The sequence below is a fragment of the Ptychodera flava genome, chromosome 22 (genome assembly GCF_041260155.1).
Source record: "Ptychodera flava strain L36383 chromosome 22, AS_Pfla_20210202, whole genome shotgun sequence".
NCBI lineage: Eukaryota > Metazoa > Hemichordata > Enteropneusta > Ptychoderidae > Ptychodera > Ptychodera flava.
The window spans coordinates 18,792,989-18,812,364 of record NC_091949.1 but is presented as its reverse complement, the minus strand read 5'-3'; the positions used below and the strand labels follow the sequence as shown (position 1 = coordinate 18,812,364).

General features: G+C 36.9%; 1 protein-coding gene across 3 annotated transcripts in view; it reads left to right on the top strand.

Moving 5' to 3' along the window:
- Positions 1–19,376, top strand: part of LOC139122879 (kelch-like protein 2) — a 38,296-nt gene that overhangs the window by 5,273 nt on the left and 13,647 nt on the right. Inside the window, exons 1-6 of one of the 3 annotated variants that reach the window (XM_070688703.1) lie at positions 6,685–6,887; positions 8,267–8,377; positions 9,448–9,676; positions 10,589–10,764; positions 11,863–11,959; positions 14,963–15,229. In XM_070688703.1, the coding sequence (XP_070544804.1) occupies positions 6,820–6,887; positions 8,267–8,377; positions 9,448–9,676; positions 10,589–10,764; positions 11,863–11,959; positions 14,963–15,229 (948 nt within the window). In that variant the 5' untranslated portion in view covers positions 6,685–6,819. Of the gene's footprint in view, positions 1–6,684; positions 6,888–7,296; positions 7,353–8,266; positions 8,378–9,447; positions 9,677–10,588; positions 10,765–11,862; positions 11,960–14,962; positions 15,230–19,376 lie in introns of those variants that run through there. The other 2 variants (XM_070688704.1, XM_070688705.1) reach the window with 2 other exon arrangements.

The following is a 19,376-nucleotide window of genomic DNA, read 5'->3' as shown; positions in this document are numbered from 1 at the left end:
AGAAGGGGACTATTTTCGTTCTCTCTGAAGAAAAAGGCCGTAGATTATTAATTTGTTCTTTCCTCATTGATGGTGTTCCGGACTTTGGAAAAGTTGGTTTTTATACTGGTTTGTATTTCGGACCGCTGACTTCGAGGGTCTATGGTATTTCCGCGGCAGCGTAATTTTGCATCCAGTTTAATGCAGTTGTTCATTCTATAAATGCGTGTTGCTGTTTTACGGCATAGAAAAGGGGTTAAGAACGAAGATTTTTTGACTTTTTGGAAAAGTTCTCTGTTATTGTTAAACTTAAAATCTACATTAATCAGACATATTTCATAATCAACTTATAAAAGTTGTAATCACACAAAAAAAAATTAAAAAAAAAATTCCGAAGTTCAAATTAAAAAAAAAATATAAAAAAATATTTTGTTAAATTTAAATCAAGTTCTAAAATGTCACAGGTATCATTTGATTGTTTACAGGTATTGTTGTTTATTTGTCTACCTTGTAAACATAAATCTAAATAACTTTTTTCATATATGCAAAGTAATATATGATGGAATATGATTATCATATTTCTGTTGATGTTCACAATACATAATGCATACAGTGATCAATGTCACAGATATCATTTGATTGTTTACAGGTATTGTTTATTTGTTTACCTTGTAAACAGCATTCTAAATAATATTTTTCATTTATAAAAATTAAAAACCATTGAACATTTCATCAGCAATATCCACAAAAACTTTCATCAATTTTCAATAAGAAATGCTTGAGTTATTGCAAAAAGCACTTGAAATTGCAATTCTAGTTTCCTCAAACAATGTTCAATATTGGGTCACCTGGTTGTAATGAAAACTACAGGTGTCTACCATGGCATAATTTCTAAATAGGAAGCTGATTTTTTCAAATTCAACAGGACATATCTCTGCACGTACTGAACCAATTTTCATCAAACAAAATGCAATCAATTGGTCTTGAAGAGAACTTTCTTTTGATATATAATTTATCATAATTGTAGCTATCTATCAATTTCATGTAAAATCCCTAGTTGCAGAAGCTTTTCATATTATAGCAATATTTTTTTGTATTTAATATATGTATGTTCACAACAATCAATGACATGTCAAATATCATCAACCAAAACACTACAATATTGACTGATGCAGACTATGGTCAAAAATGCAAATAAATGATCAGTTTCCCAACAAAGGAAATCATTCTCCCTTCATGAATGTAATATTTATGGTAATTTATTTATTGCTCAGCCCCATTTTAATCAAAGTATGTGGCTCACAGTCCAAGCACTGTTCCAGTGCAGAACAGACAGGATGTCTGGCGGTTATAAACCACTTTCTGTAGGGTCCGTACTTTGGCAGGTGAATGTTATTGTACACCAAGATCAAAAGTAAGAATTGACTAGCCCAGTATGCAGACAGATGTTAAAGTGCTTGTTCGTTGACAACATCATCTGTATACTTACATGACAACATAATCCATCGAGACTGTTTTTCCTCTATCTTATCTCTGTTGCATCTGCAACAAAAATTTTGTTTTACTGGCATTTATATCTTCTTGATTTGCAATTCATCCATATGGTGATGTTTTTTGTGTGTTCATCAGAAATAGCCATGAGGCCAATGACTCCACACCATAATTTGAATTTATCAGTGTACAGAAGTTATTAGATGATACCAGTTTCCATAGTAACCTGTGTAGATTTTCAGACTTAGTAACATTTCCATTGATGTCTTTATTCACATCAAAGTCTTTGATTCAAACGGGCCTATGGACAGCCTAAGGGGACCCGAACACACATGTCATGTTTCAGACAGGGAGCTATGAATAATTTGGAAGTACAAGTAGATTTTGTAATGCAGGCAGGACAGAGTGTGATTATACAGCACAGGATATTCTGAAATGTCTCTCTACCAACCATCCCTTCTTACCTGTTTTCTCACTTCTGTCTTTAAGGAAATCATTGCACCACAACTATCATATCAAAAAAGGATGAGGGAATATTGTAATTTTCAATGTAAGTTAACCTGTTGATAACTGTGTGTGCCTATTTGGCTGTGTGCCTATTTGACCTGTTGTCTTTGTCCAGTAGCTGCACTGTTTATAGCACGTGATCAGACAGTCCTCATGCTGGCACTCGTCCTTGTCAGAATCAACTAGTACAGTAGCCTGTAAAAATAAATACTATATCCATACAGCTGGTTCGATGATAAAAAACAAAGTACATGTAGAGGCGAGAGAGTGAAGACAGTAGCAAAGTCATATTCTGAATCTTGTTCTCATCTGCATAAATTAACATGATGATTGCTGATGTAAACTGTTTATCAATGTGTCATTCTCAGTTTTGACTTCTATATTTCCTATACTCTAAAAAATCCAAGAATTTAGCCTTCAAAAAAATACTGTCTTTTAGTTTGAAGCATGGCAGCTAATTGAATGCTAAAAATAGCATATAAAGCATATGTTTGTATGTTTGTATTGTGCTCATTTGCATGAAAACTTAGATTCCAGTGTAACACAATATAAGTAAAATTAGATGGTATTTATAATGTGGAACTATGGAGTTTTAATGTGGAAAAGTATTTATAATATGGAAATCCTTAAATGAGATAAAACCTTGCAAAAAACAAAGGTTTCTAGAAAGACTCATTCAAAACTCTGATTTTATCGCCCTTCATGAATTACTGGCAAGATAAAAGTCTATTTTACATGAAAATTACATTTAAGTTCAAGTCTCATTGGATGCACATTCACTAATCAGTATTTTGAATCTTTATTGTTTCAGTGAATTTTTAGATTATTATCTAATAAAACTGTGTTGTATTGTTCAGATTTAGTAAATCCAGATTAGTTATGATGTAGGCAAATTACCAGATGTTTTGCTGTCTTTTATGCAGTGATATCCAGGGAAGCATTTTGGTATCTTCAGATGACTTGCAAATGAGAGTGATAACAGCAATTACACACAGTAATGACGACATCCAACGGGGTGTACGTGAAATAGTCTGAGCAGGAATACGTGCAAGTAAAAAATTACAACAGCTGTGCATTTTAGTAGTTACCAACATGGTCACGACATTGAAACCATCCCCTGATTGACCAATTGAAATCCACCATTTCTGCTCACTTATACTTGGATTTCAAGGCTACATCGGCAGGGTCAAATAATTACGTCTGAAGATGGAATTTTGACCTTCAAGAACCCTGTCCTCAAATGACCCATCAAGCAATTATGTTGAAACTGGATCTTTCCCATAAGTGACTCTATGCTCACATCACTTTTCCTGTGGCAGTATTTGTCATCTGTTCCCATTTTTATAAAAAAGTAAACCAGGTACAATTTTATTTAAATTGTTTTTGCTGTTTATCATGAGCATTTGTTCTCCCTGTCTAACGTGTGTAAGGCAAGTGCGTAACACAAACCCTTCTTACAAAATGTTAATATATGTGCCTATATTTTTGAAAGCATTTGAGTATAGTGATGAAATGTTCATCAAATATTATGCGATCATAATTTTCATGCATTTCATAGAGCCATACAAAAATTTTGATGGTACAGTCTTGCAAATAATGAACAGGAACTCATTGTGAAATGTGAAGTTTTATAATGTTGTGTGTAGAGATTTTTGATCCTACAGCAAGTTACATGAACTTCTGAAGGGCTCAGCATCTCTGCAAGTAAATTACTTTCCCAATTTTAGGCTTGCTAAAGATTATAAGCTTTGTAGAAATATGACTTGTAACGGTGTCAGCTGTTACCACGGAAATCATAAATAATGGTGGATTACTAAAAGTAGCTAAGTTTCTACACCGCAGCGTGGGTCCACTTAGTCTGCTGGTATCAATCAATTACACCAGCAGGGGGCTTGAATTAAGACTTTCATATTTCAGTTTTAGCAACTAAATGGAAAGCTTCTATGAAAGCTGTGAAATCACTCCAAGTTAATTAATAGTTTCTGTGGGTTTTGATTTACTGCTGGTCAAGGGATCATGCAGGTTTGTGCAATTATTATTCCTAAACGTAACACTTATCACCAGCCTGACCTGATTTATAAGTCTGCATTCAGTTACGGTAAATTGCAAGGATCTGCTTAAATAATCTGTCTAAAGATGTTTGTCCTCTCTTTTATCATCCTGTCACCACCTGAAGTTGCCATGGTAACCAGACTTATCCTCTTGTATCGTTTTTTTTGATCATATTTGGTTTTATATATAAATACCAAAAAGAGCTTATATGATAGTCTTAGTGGCGTCTGTGTCTGTATATTTGTGGGTATGTGCGGATGTATGTCCGTCACACGCAAAGGCTCCCATAGCGCCAAAGCTACCGTCTCAGTATTTGGTGTACAGGTAGATGTAGAGGTTGAGATGTGAATTTGTTCAAATGAACACATCAGTGTCAAAAATGTGCAAATGAGGTAAGAAAAAGCGAAATTCTGAAACAGGCTTGAAACAGGCTTACTCCACTGACTTGAGTCATTTCCTGTCATTGTTTATGAACTGTTACATATTAACAGACCTGCTCAAACCATAGACAGTAGAGGGAGGAAGACCGTCAGTAGAGGGGAGGAAGACCGTCTATGGTCAAACTAGGGGGGCTAGCTGCCTTTCTGCTATGCATGTTGCTAAAGTTGACCTCCAGTACCTAAAGTTTCGGACCTTAATTACTTTTGTCATTCTTGTTTTTCTGGTTTAAATATTTCTTGTTGTTTTTCTGGTTGTACTGTGCAGAAATCATTGTCATAACATCAACGTAGAATTTTCCTGCACTGAACAGATAGAAACAACATTTATTGTTGATCTTTGGTACCCATACTGGTATATACCAATTCTGATCAAATTTGAGCGACACCGTATAATTGCGGTATTTTTTGATATATGTAATTGTAGTTGTTATGTCTTGTCAACAAACTTCAAGGCATCTATGAGAGCAAATTGTAGGATTGTGAGAAAAAAAGATTATATCAATGTGCAGTAGGAGTATTTAATTGCATATGACAATCAGAAATCTGTTGCATATCATGAAAAAATCCTCCTGGGTGGAAATATCAGATTGATTGAAATAAAGATTTAATTACAATCCTGGCAGGTCAGTGGAAATTGTATTGACTTTCAGGTTATCCAAAACCTGGCTATGACACTATTGTCCTGCCAAATCAGTGAACGCCAGAAATTTGTATGTGGGTTTATAGTTTGGTTTTATAGGATACTCAAATTGCCAAGCCAACCGATAGTTTATTACACTCCTGTATGTAGGACATGGCAAGTTGTGAAAATAGGTTATGGCTTTTTCCTGATTTTTACTGCTTTGTAAGAATGGCGGATGACGCATTCCACAGCCTGAAAAATGGTTAAACCAGTGATTTTGCACATTTTTCACTATTCTGCCATAGATAATGCATGCACATTTATGACCATACATAATCATGGACTGTTCGGAAATTAATATATCTTTACAGAGTAAAACTAATCATTACGATAAAATGGAAATATCCATCATTTGTAACATGTTGCTTATCCTGTTTTTTAAAAACTTGAAAATGTAGAATAGTCTAATATCTAGTCATACATAAATTACCTGTGGATTAGATACAACAGTTAAGACATAGATCCTCGAGAATGTTTAAACTGCTCACATCGGAAGTGTATGTAATTCATGAGATATTGATATGCAAATACTGAAGCTTACTATAAACGCATTCAATATGAATATGGTGTTGTTTCAAGATGCTTTTACTATAGAAGAACTGTATTGAGCTGTCACATTAGCAACAACGGAACAACAGCATAGAAATACACTGATAATAATATAATTATAAGTATAATGAGTGCCATCCGAGCCAATTTGAAACCTATCTCTCAAGCCTGATCTCTCTGACTCTAGAAAATTTTACATATTTGTTATATATTTCTACAGGGTGGATTCAAGGAAACTGCAAAAGATTATAGAACTGACTGACAGAATTCAAAATTGCATTAGTCAGAGGACACAGCAATAGTTCTCAATTACAACAAAAACAAACAGTGAGAAAGTATGACTGCAGAGCTTTAATCATCAAGTAAGCAACAATATGAGATATTGCTCTTTAGATTTGTACATATGATATGGATGATATGACCATGAAACCATGTCGAGTTGTGTCATGGAGTGGTTACACTATCCATGCAATATGTAGGAGTGATGGAGCTAGATATTGCTGATCGTTTTCAGTGTCATTGACTTGTGAGTAAACATGTATCATGAACGAAAACATGTTTTGTTGTCACAGCTTTCGCTAGTTTAGGTTATGCACAATCAAAAGAACAATTGCCAACTCATTGAGATGGGATGACCTTTAAAATTGCAATGATGTAATATAAAATTCAGAGATGCATAATATGTATTGTTTTGCAAGGTTTATGTATACAAAGATTAAAGCTGGTATTCTTAATGTGATGCGATGAATGTGATGGCCGCTGTGTTCAATGACAAGGTTGGAGTGTTGTCGGCTTGACTTCTGGCAAGCAGAACCGAAAGGCCTGTGTATCTGGTCAGTATTTTTCTCATGCGGTGGAATGTAGAATTTAATGTACACGCACACTGTCACACTCAGGCCTCATCTGTGATCAACCTTGAAAGCATCCTATGATTGGTAGATTGGAAATCCTAGCCTGTGTTATTGCCGCGTGAATTTGCATTGATGCAAAAGCTCTTCCTGTTTTGAGACTATATATTCCTGCCGTGTCGTCAAGACAGAGCAGATCACTCAGTAACTCCAAATCAGCAATTCTTGAGAGCACTTATACACATACCCAGACCACGGACCGTCTTGTACAATGAGATCTTCCTACTACATTGCCTGTGATGAGAAGTTGGATGCAAAGCAGACAGTAATTTCATCCAGGTAGGACTGTCCATCACCCCCATCTTGTTGATAAGATCTGCCTGTCTGTAGAATCTCTCATTGTGATTGCCTGGATTCTTCCATACTGAGGAGGGGGTGCCATGTGGCAGCTGAGGGATAATTTGTTGGTTAGTTTGGTTATGTTGGATTTTGTTGACAACGATGCTTTTGTAAACAGAGAAGGAACTGGGTATTCACAGTGTTATAAAACTTGTTCTGCAAAAAATGTTTTGTTTTTCATGGTTAATGCTAGCCTTCATGAGGAAATTGCAATGTTATGATACCTCTCTGCACGAGTTTGTTGCCGTCTGCAATCTGATATTTTACATTGAAACCTAAAACCAGTCTGACACTACTGCTGAAAGCATATTTTACTGTCATACCAATGGTATCTCTGATGAGCTGGCGGCTATCTCCCTTTCTTTTACTTGTGCAACCAATCTAGCAGTAGGTCATATTCTACAGGTATGGGCACTAGGGAAATGGGTTTTTGTACATTTTAATTGAACTTCGTTTTGTTCACTGTATTTTTTTTGCATTAATGCGAAGATGAGTCACAGTCTGCACCTTAAAATGTTTTAATTGTCATGTGATTCATGATACAAGCTCAGTGATGACATTGTTTTTTACAAACTGTACATGTACATCCACTGCTAATCCAGATACCATAAAACATGTACAGCTTCTACACACAGATTTTGCTGCATTACTGCAAAGAGGTTCAGTGTGTCATTTTAGACATTTTCAATTCCATGGTCTTGTATATGATGAAATTCCTTTCCCGTATCACACCTACAGTGTAGATTGATTGTCGTATTTTCTGTGTGATTACTGATACCAGTCGCTGAAACAGACTACAGTCTTGACTAACATAGTGTCTCTGGAGGGACACTTGGCGTTTTCTCAGAGAAAGTACATTTACTGAACTACAGATAAAGATGGAGAAAACACCATGGAAACATTTGTGGTTTGTTCACAGCAACCAGTACCTAAATATCGTGCTATTTTAGCAGTCTGAACCTTGAAAAGTCTAGTTCAACAGAAGTTTGTTTATGAATTTTGAATACACAGTACAATGAGGACCAACACCATATGCACCTGTTTATACTTACATAATACCTTACACTGTTTAGAGTGATCTTTGCTCTTACAGGTCTGGTGATAAAGTTATATTTAAAAACAAAAAATGTACATCATTGTCTAATAGCCACTATAGGTACACCGAGCCATTGAGGTACAGTTATACATGTACCTATTGATTTGTTATAGTGACAGGCAGCAAAAAATGTACTCCACCGTTGCTGTCGCCATTTGTTCTGTTAATTCTAAATTTAACGTTTTTAACATGAGTTTATATTATATAATCTGTTCTGTTGTAGGTGTATGTCTTGCAACATGGATGACCCAGAGGGCCTGTCCTATGAGATCCCACCATACAGAAATAGTCAACACACAAACAAGGCATTCGACATACTCAATGTACTGAGAAAGTAAGTATACTTTGGGCTGATGTGCAGCGTCTCAGAAGCTGTTATCCAATTGGGTGGCTGAATCTTACCGTTATAATTAATACAAATAGACTCCCTAAGTCGCTTTTAATAGTGACAATTGAACAATCAAATTTAACCTTCCAAGCAAACTGCACATCAGCAGTATAATTTCAGTTAACCGAAAAAACAAAATATATGTGTGTGCTGTGTGCTCATGTTTTGTACTAGCAATAATTGACATCAGATTGAAAAAAAATTGTTTAGAAATACCACAATATATGTTGTCAAGAAAGTTAAGTATTAAAAATGGATTGGCAGGTATGCATTGCACTGCATCAAGCTCTCCAAAATTTATCGGTCAGCATGAAGTCAAAACGGCTTTGATTGTGTGACTCAACTGATAGCTATGGCCACCCATTGTACCCTTCACATGCATTGTGACTTTCTGCAATTCAACACACTGTACATCACACAGTTTTGTTGACAAACTCAAGAAGTGCCCAGTTCAAATTACAGCCCATCCTCATGTTCAGATTCTTTGAATCATAAGAGTCTGTAGACTTAGCATACTCAACCGCTGATTACTATAATTCACCTGCTTACAGGGCCCATGAAATGGTTTGACATACGAAGGTTAGGATCTCTCCTAACAGCCCCTAGACACAATATATTCATTTCTGTAGTCATTTATTGCATGTATTTGCTAAATAATAGGTGAAAACATTGTGAGGTTCTTTTAGAAGAACCATTTCAGTTTTGTTTATATGGTCTGCTATTCGTATTTTGAATATGAATTGTATCCACTACCTCCTGCTCTGCATGTCCATCACTGCCAGCCCTGTCTTACCTGGCTTTGAGCCTGCTGGCAAAAATTGTAGATCTGAAATGTTATCTATATATAAATCATAGATTTTGCAAGCCGTGTGAACTTTTGTTCTAATGTAGCATCATGACTACCTCCCATAGAGTCATTCCAATGCATGTATAAACTGGGGAAAGACCATTTCATAACAATGTGACAGACAAGAATGAAAACTGATACTGATGATTGGCATCACCTTTCTCCACAGACAAAACCAGCTTTGTGATGTAATACTTGAGGCCGAGGGGATAGAGATCCCAGCACACAGAGTCATCCTTGCAGCTTGCAGTCCTTACTTCAGTGCTATGTTTACCGGCGAACTCTCCGAGAGTCGGGCCGAGCGTGTCACTCTGCAGGAAATTGATGGCAAGGCGTTGAGTTTACTAGTGGAGTATGTGTATTCAGCTGAAGTCCAAGTTACAGAAGATAACGTTCAGGTTTGTTGGTTGCATCCTCTCTCCCTCATGTACTGGTACTTACCTCCCAACCCCTTTCTCTCCATCTCTCTCCCTCCCTCCTCTCTCTCTCCCGCCATCCCTGTCTCTGTCCTCTCTCTTGCTGTTTCTTTCCGGGTGTCTGTCTCTCTAGCTCTGTCTGTCTCTCTGTCTCTCTCTCTCTCTCTCTCTCTCTCTCTCTCTCTCTCTCTCTCTCTCTCTCTCTCTCTCTCTCTCTCATGTGTGCACTCAACCTAACTTCTGCCCCCACCTCATTTCTGCCACCTCACTAGGTGATTCTTTTGCCTCTGATCATCTCACCCCATTTCTCAAATCCTTCCTCCGCCCACTCCATCCCTTCTTCTTTCCTAGCTGGTGGTGAATGGCATTACTGACAATCATATGCAAATTTCATCAGCAGTGTATAGCATGGATCACGTGTTCACAGTGTGATCGTCAGTCATACAGAGATAGTGTAGACAGCATCAGGACACAATTCACAAACAACAAATTGTCATTAATTATATTCTTGACATAGTTGCATCTTCGGTGTTTAACAGATGATGTGCCCCTTCACAACCATGGTTTAGCCTTAAACCTATTGTTCTCAATGGTGATTGTGGAACTATTTACATAGAATTGGGGGTGAATAGGTGAAAGGATAATATTTCAGGCAATTTCACAGCTGAACAGTTCTGCACGAATTGTATGCATGTTTTTCATCATGCTAAGAATACAACTTGTTTTGAAAAGCCATAGAACAAAAAAATATTTGCGTCTAGGAAATTGAACAAAGACAACACCCAATCCAATTAGATTGATTAGCGATATTTTAAAGACATTTTTATCATCAGGACATTTTAATTATTTCATTTTTGATAGACAGTAATTCGGACCCTTTTTCTTTCCATTCAGGCGTTACTACCGGCTGCAAATTTACTGCAGTTACCCGATGTGCGTGACGCATGTTGTGACTTTCTGCAGCGTCAGTTGCACCCAACCAACTGCCTGGGCATCAGGGCCTTTGCTGACGTCCATGCCTGCAGTGAACTGTTGAACTTTGCACAGAATTACACAATGCAGCATTTTAGGTAAGGAAAGATTCACACAACCAAACCAGCAAATACCGGGTAAGATCAGATCATATTCAAAATAATCCAGTGTCTAATGTTGTGAATATATTCTACAGCCAATAAATGTCAGCTGAATTATTGATTTGATATTTTAATCAAGAATATAAAAGATAGAAGACACTTTTACTTACAGATGGATGGTGTATGTTGTCATTTTAATTTTCTAGTGGGAAGTCAGGCAAGTTATTGTAAAAATAAGATATTGGTAATACATATCACAACAATCAGCGATGAAATTCAATATTGAAGTACACCTATGGCTGTGATTAATGTACTTGAAATCTTGAATTTCTGTCAAAAATTATTAATGGCAGTTGACCTCTTATTCTGACATGATCGCTTACCTCTATAACTGTATTTTCTGTAATTACAAAAGCTTTATGTATTTACTTGTAGTGAAACAGATGCTATAAAAAATGATATATTACTACCGTCATTATAATCATGTCAAAAAATAAAACACATATGAGCATGACATTTCCTGCTGGTTTTATATTTTGTGAAAATACTTTAGCCATAATTCATATTTTCTGTAAGTGCGCATTTTAAATAGAAGACCAAATCACTGAGTCAGTAAACTTGTAAGTGTAACTGTCTTGTCAAGTCTAATTATAATATCATTACAGCCCTGACTCATATCAAATCCAGAAATAAGCCTGTTAAAGTAGTACATGCCTGGCAACTGAAAATTTTCAACTCTTTTTCAAATTTGTCCCAGGGAAACTTTAAACCATTCTCTTTTGTATTCATGAATAAAAATCAGCAGTCATTCTGCAAATTTTGATACTATAGAAACAAATTACCTACCAACTTGTGAAATCAAAATGGCTGCCATTCTTAATGCAAACTCAATGGGGAAAAATCGAATTTTCAATTTTCAAAGGGAATGACACCGAAAATTCATTCACTCTACAAACTTCAAAATGAGTCCACAAGTGGTAGATCAGAAAAGCATAGTAAAAACTTGAATATCTGTCATTGAGGCGGATTATACCTTAAAGATAGCTGCACCGTTCTGAGTCAATTTTTCTGAACACAAAATGTTGTATGTTGCAGTGAGGTGATTCAAGGGGATGAATTTTTAGCCCTATCGGCTGATCAAGTCTGTGAGCTGATTTCATCAGATCATCTTACAGTATCATCAGAGGAAAAGGTAGGTTACCATTGAGAGGACCACAAGCATGACTTTCTTAACCCTTGCACCACTATGGTTTGGCCCAAGCCTATTGTTATTAAAGGTCTGGTGAAATGCCCATGTTGCAAAATCACAAAAATACAGTTGATGGTCTATAAAACAGTTGCATTCATTTCTTTTTTCGTTTAGCGCGCGTGATTATGAAATATGGCAAAAGAAAAATGCAATGTGGGCGTGTCCCCCGAGCCTCTCCAGTCGACTTTTTTCGGCTTTCCGAAGTTTGCCCGACGTCGTATCTCATAACGGGAAGTGAAGTATTTCACACCTCCATAAGCTCCCCACGGGGGGTAACTTCTAGGGTTTCCGCTTACATGATCAGGACAGTGTCCTCCTTCACTTTGGGAAGACGTTGTTCTTTTGTGGCTGTGACAGCGGCAAGAACATGAACGGCTCAACTGTAAACTTTTTCAAGTTCCCGTCAAGTGTGGAGTGTTTGAACCATAATGTGCTTGTCTCGGCTGGTTCGTACGATCGGCCACGGTCCCTCGGCTGAGCCTGCCTCGCTACTCGCTACACAGAAGGTTGGGACCGCAATGCAAGTCAACTGCATGAACACCAACACTGAACGTTGTGACTGCCATTAAAATGCACTAGTCTACAACACGGAATGTCGTGACCGCAATGCAAATCGACAGTAAAAAACGTAAATGGGACCGTGATTAAAATGCACTACAACTACGACACGGAAGGTTGGAACCACGATGCAAATCAGCTGCATGAACAGCAACACTGAACGTTGAGACTACCATTAAAAACGAACAACAACACGGAACGTAGAGATCATGATACAAATCATGGAGGTAGAGTCCTCCATGATACAAATCGACAGCAACACGGAACGCGTCGTTGGGACGGCAATTACTGAGGCTAAATTGAAGAACAACGGGGAATACCGGACCACGAGGAACGCGATGCATATATTCATGGAATGTTTAAGACCGTGATTAAAATGCACAACACAGAACATCTAGACCGCAATCAGTGTAAATCAACTATAACACCGAACCTTGTTGCCTCGATTAAAATGCGTATGTCTGCTATGTATAGCAAAAGTTTCAATTCTCGCGAGCGAGCGTTCCTATGCCGCTGTACACTGGACAAAATGACGTCAAATTTATCACAAGGGCTCGATTGCGTGTGTGTAAGTTTCAATTCTCGCGAGAGCCATTTATGCATGCTGTACACTAGACTAGATGACGTCAAATCTCTCGCGAGACTTGGCTCGATTGCAAATACGTACGACGCGACGGAAAGAACGCAATAATACGGAAGTAGACAGTTTTGCGAATCGCCGAGCGAGAAGCGCAGATTAAACAAAAGACTAAAAAACCCACGTTTTTTCTTTATTTACCATATTTTTTAAACAAAAATCAGTTTCGCCACTGTGGCGAATTAGGATCGATTTCTTTTCGCCACTTCGGATTTCGATTCGCATTGGCGAACGTGGCGAATGGGCAGCGCGAAGCCTGTTTTGTTAGCGGATACCGGGCAGAGATAAGGCGGCGTTGGACCGCTATTCGATGTAAATGAACACACCTTTGACGTCACAGACGGCCAACCTTGACTCCCGCTGAGGGCGTGACCTGAGTGTCGCAAAATGACCCCATGAAAGCCGCGCATAGAAATATCAAAAAATTAACACTTGCGCGTACTTTTAGGTTGCAATTTTGTTGCGAGTGTAATAGTATTGACCTCCTGGAAGATATTCTGTCACACGACCGGGACCATTTCACCAGACCTTAATGGTGAATGTGGACCTGGCTACAGGAAATTGGGGTTGAACAGGTCAAGCATTTTATATTTCACAAAAACTTGCCTGAGGTAGTATGCACCTCGAAAGTGAAAGACTCAAACTTTTGCTTAAACTTTCCCCAAGGAAACTTCCAGCCATACCTTTACCAAATCAAGCATAAAAATCATGGGGTCACTGTGCAAAGGTTGGTATTAGAGAAACAAATTATCTGACATTGACTGATATTTGAAATTCAAAATGACCACCATTCCTGTGTTAACTATATGGGGAAGATTTGAATTTTGATTTTCAAAAAACTTAGCCATTGAAAATTTCACTTACTCCCAAAGCTTTAGAATGAGCACCCACAAGTGGTAGATCAGAAATGAATCATAAAAATTTTAGAGACGGAATATCTATCCCTGACACATTCTACCTCAATGCATTTGAAGTACATGGCAATAAGTCAGAATGATTTCATACAGGGTTAAGGAGAAAACTGCATTCCAGCTGATTTCAAATCCAGCAGCTGTTGAGGAATATGTCCATGTGGGTTGATTAATGAATTTTTGTATACTTGAGCAGCTGTGAAAGATGACAGCTGTGTGTCAACATTTGGTTGTGTAGACCCCATTGAACGCATTGACAGAGATGTATTTACTGTTTTTTCTCACCTTTATAAAACATACCACAGTCAATTTTTCTCAGAGTTTTGCCAAAATTTTGATAAAGAACTGTAGCCAATTCTATTTGGTCTAAAATTATCAAAAAGTTTCAGAAAAATTCATAAAAGATTGGTAAAATGTGGCAGTAAAATTTCGTAATTCAGTTTTCATTAATTTAATTAATTTCAGTAAAATTACAGCTTTCAAAGGGTTAACTGTGGCATGTCTACCAAATCAACTAAACTATCCTTCCATGATATTCATGATTTTTCATTGAGTAATGATAAAATGAAAATTTACATACTGAAAAAAATGTACCTGTCAGACATCAAGGGTTTTATATGCCATGTCCCATCCATCAGCCATTTCTAGTTCGATGAACCTGTATTGTGAATTGACAGTAACGGTAAAATCTATTACTATAAAAAAGGGGATAGAGTTAACTCCTTGCTTGACAGTGTTCAAATTTCACACACTCTCTCTTCTACTCTAACTTGCAGTTTTCTTTCCGTAGGCTGAGTAGTATTTCCACATCAGTGATTCCACTGTGTTTTTCACAACCAGGTTTTTGAGGCTGTGATAGCGTGGGTGCACCATGACTCGGCAAACCGTGAGCTGCACATGGCCATGCTCATGGAAAACGTCCGACTTCCGCTGCTTTCCAGGGAATTCCTCGTACAGACAGTGGAGGAAGAGTCGCTGGTGAAATCCAACAACACATGTAAGGACTACTTAATCGAAGCCATGAAGTACCACCTCTTGTCAAGCGACCAACGCTCCATGCTGAAGACCCCTAGAACAAGGCCAAGAACGCCCATCGGACTACCAAAAGTGTGTATTTTTCAAATTTTAAGGTGGTAGTTCTTAAAAATTGATCTTAGTATGGACTTAAGACATAACTTCATCTCACAAGACTGAGACAGAGAGGAGACTCTCCCTACATTCTCAGGGATGCCGTAACACATGTAAACACCAGGCATCCCTCCCAAGTTCTTTTTCTTGCTGACTTCTAAATTCTCTAAGACTTCTACATTGTCCTCATCCTGACAGCTCTTCATGAAGAGAATTGAAGCTGTTTCAGAACGCCGAATGAATGAAATTTCAATTTTAGTTTGAGCTAATATCAGCATTCTGTGATTGGATGGATAAGCTCATAATTGTTACAAAGTCATTTAAAGGTTTCTTTGTTCTGAACCTAAATATTGTCCTGATTGGCTTTTTGTTGCATGATTATCAGTCTTACAAGAATTTTACCATATTTCGTTGTGAGAGATTTTCAATGCAACAAAAGGCATAAATATACAGTAAATAGTGTGATTCAGATGATTATCAGTCTCTTCGATATACAGACTCTTAACTTTATAAAATTTGAAAATCCATGACATGTTATAGATTTTCAGAATTAAGAAGGTTTATAGATAGACGCAGGATAGGGAATTAGCTCTTTGAAAGCTCACGTGATGGCCTTAAAGAATATTTGCTTGGTATAGTAAGCCAGTTAATGCTACCAAATTTCCCTAGTCATATTATTTGGGTTCCTGTTGTCATGACACTTATGTAAGAAGGGACAGTAGAAATTTATTATCAATGTTGTCTACCTTTGTTCCTCATTCTCACATGCAAAAATCCAAGCTTAATTAACCCTTTACCACCTTGATTTGAACCAATCCCATTGTTTTCTGTGGTAAAGTTGGACCTCTAGACTGGGAAACGGGGGTGAAAGGGTTAAGGCAACTCCTGCTATTGAGCCACTAATATATTACATCGTCCAAAGATATGAAAGTCCATATAGGGACAAGGATGGTGGGTGGATGGATGGGTTTTTCAGCAAAAATGACATAGTTGACCTTCAAAATGTATCAGAGTGGTCAAAGAATTTTTCAAAACAGATGCTAATTATTACTGATAGGCAAACAAAAAAGAGGACTCTTTCGGGAAAGGTATATAACCTTACTGAAAGAGAAACACTGATTGGAAAATAGACATCCAAAACAGCCATAGCCATCCAAAATAGCCATATGAAAGACCAAAACACTAAAATTTGAAAATAACCATCTGAAAGTAGAGAATGGCCAATCACTCCATGCAGAGTGTATATAACTAAAATGAGGGCTATTATATATTTAAGCAATAAATCACACAGAGCAATGGTATACCATGAGATTTTAACCAATTCACAACAAATGTGCATGAGGGATAGTGAGTGCATAGTGGAGTGAACTGGTCAAAACCCAGTGGTATACCTCTTGCTTGGGTGCTCTGTTGCTATTATAACATACCGTGCTATATTGCAAATGCACCGCAATAATTTCACATCTCGACCAATCAGATCACTTTTATTTGCACCATCATTATACTGGTATGATAAAATGGAAAATTGCCATCTGAAACTAGAGAATAGCTGATCAATACATGCAGTGTATAACTAAAATGAACGCTACCGTGGTATTATATCAAGCAGTATCCTAATCATTGTACACTAACAAGAATGAAGGCAGCTATAGCTTTTACAATTGATGACTTTTTGAATCCTGTACTTATAATGTAAATACTGGGACTGAATAATGTTATGATGTAAATACTGGGACTGAATAATGCTCTTATTTGACATGTCATTTTCTTAATGGAATTACTTGGTGCTGGTATGAAAGACCAAATCTATCATGTTATTGTACAGAAACTCATGTATATAATTTTGATGGAAAAGTTAGAAATTAGCTGGGTTTCTATTAAAGTTTTTGAAAAAGAAGAAATTTTTTTCCAGTTCGAAATCAAGATCATTGTTGATGATTGAGCATAAAATTCAAGACATTATTGAGAAAACAACTTGCCCAATTTGTAGATTTGTAGTTCTGGTGGTGTGCTAAAATTAAATAATTCACACATGTGGTAATCAAGAACCACCTTCAGCAAGTTGGAAAAGATGTGAGATAATCCAACACTGGCTGTGACTTGTTGAAAGCTGCAGATTTCATCATCAACTGTTGCTTTCCGTGTTGTCATTCCATAAAGATATGTAGGAACGATGTATGCTGACTCTTTAGTGTTGAATTCTTTCATCCTATCTGTTACACATGATAGCCTCATTAAGCTGCATACCCTACAAAAGCATGATTTTCATGAATTTCATCGGCCACCACTACAATGGAAACCTCCCTACACACACTGTACGCTGCGTTGTGACCAAATAACAATCTGAATGAGTGAAGCAGTTAGTGTACCAAGAAACCAGAGGTCATAGTTCCTGGAAAACATCCCTCAGAATCTGTCCCTAATGCCAAATGAATTTGCCAACACATCCCATATACATTAATCCCTTCTTGCATCAGCTGTTCCATTTTGCTATCGTGTTTCTTCCACCTGCATAAGTGAAAGTTCATCTGCCAGCTGGACAAATTGCATAATTGATTTGTGTTCTGTATTTGTACCGTGATAACTTTGAATTCTACACAGACACATATAATATAGATGATAATTCCTATATGTATGTATATGGGTGTGTCTGTGTATGTGTGTATGTATATGTACATATACATTATTTTGCATGTGTGAGTGGACATAATGTCGGTGCACTTACCATTTTCTGTGCAGATGTTTATGCATTTGTGTGTTCAGATTCATACCTGTAATCAGTGTAATTGGATTATGTTACATAAGGTAGACAGTATGTTGCAGTAGGGAATATCACTCATTCCTGATTTTCCGTGGATAAAATATCATATTATTTTCATCCATATTTATTGCTTATCCTCAGGTCTTAGTAATTGTTGTGTAAATTTTTCATATGACTCTCAATCTTCCACAAAAGTCCATCTATACAAATACACAAAATTCTCATATTCCTAATTGTTGTTAGGCAAATGTTAACTCACCCTGCCAATGTATACAAATAAGAAAAATTTTCATCATGTGTTTTATTGAAATACAAATTTTCGCCTCATCAAAGAGCCCTACATATTTTATTGAAGTACAAACTGACGCTCACCTAGTACAAATTGTTGCCTCACCAAAGGGCCTATCTCCATCCTACAACAATATGTAACAAACAAAACAACACATAATAATATTAGCAACAGTGGTGAAGAACTTGCGACTGTGGAAGATGTGTTTTATCTATATGCATGGCTGAACGATCCCATGCTTTCTTCAATATCTTATTAGTAAATAGATTCACATATACTGATTCAAAAATCCTTCACTGACTGGCTTATAATGATCACCTGATAAATTTAAATGGATGCCATTGGATAAAATAATGCTGTGGATTAATTAAAATTCATAGTGTGGATTAATGTTATTATATTCAGAAAGAATCATTTACATAAGATTTACACAGGAGATTACTGCTGATAATTGATACATCTTGAACAACGTTTCTCTGTAAGTCTAAGATCATCAGCCAATGAAAAATATTGATCTCATGATGAAGGATTTGTTGACTCTAGCTGATCACCATGGTGATCATTGTAGATACGTGAGAATACTGTTTACTATGGTTGCTAAAAGATATAGTTGATAAGACAGACTGTCAACACATTACATTTACCCATTACATTGACTTGACGTCACAATGCTTGTTATGATTGTTGAGTGGGATGAAAGAAAATCTAATTTGACCTGAACCGTACATTTATATGACCTTGAAATCTTATGTCACAGTGACATCCAAATGAACTTTCACAGTAATTCATTGTCATTGCACAGCTTGTGTGGACTTTTTGAAAAGCAAGATAATTAATATTTCTGGTTAAACTCATGTAGGCATGATTAATTACATTATGTAACTCTTGGTAATTATAAGATGGATGATGAACATAGCATGAAAGCTACAAATCAGACAAATAAATAGCAGGGGTTATGCCAAGTTTAATTTAGGATGTTGACCAGTAAGCTATGAAATGTTTCATTTTCTCCATCATTGTGTATATTTTGTAGCAGCTGAAGAGGCTTTAGGGATATGGATTATATTTTGCATGTG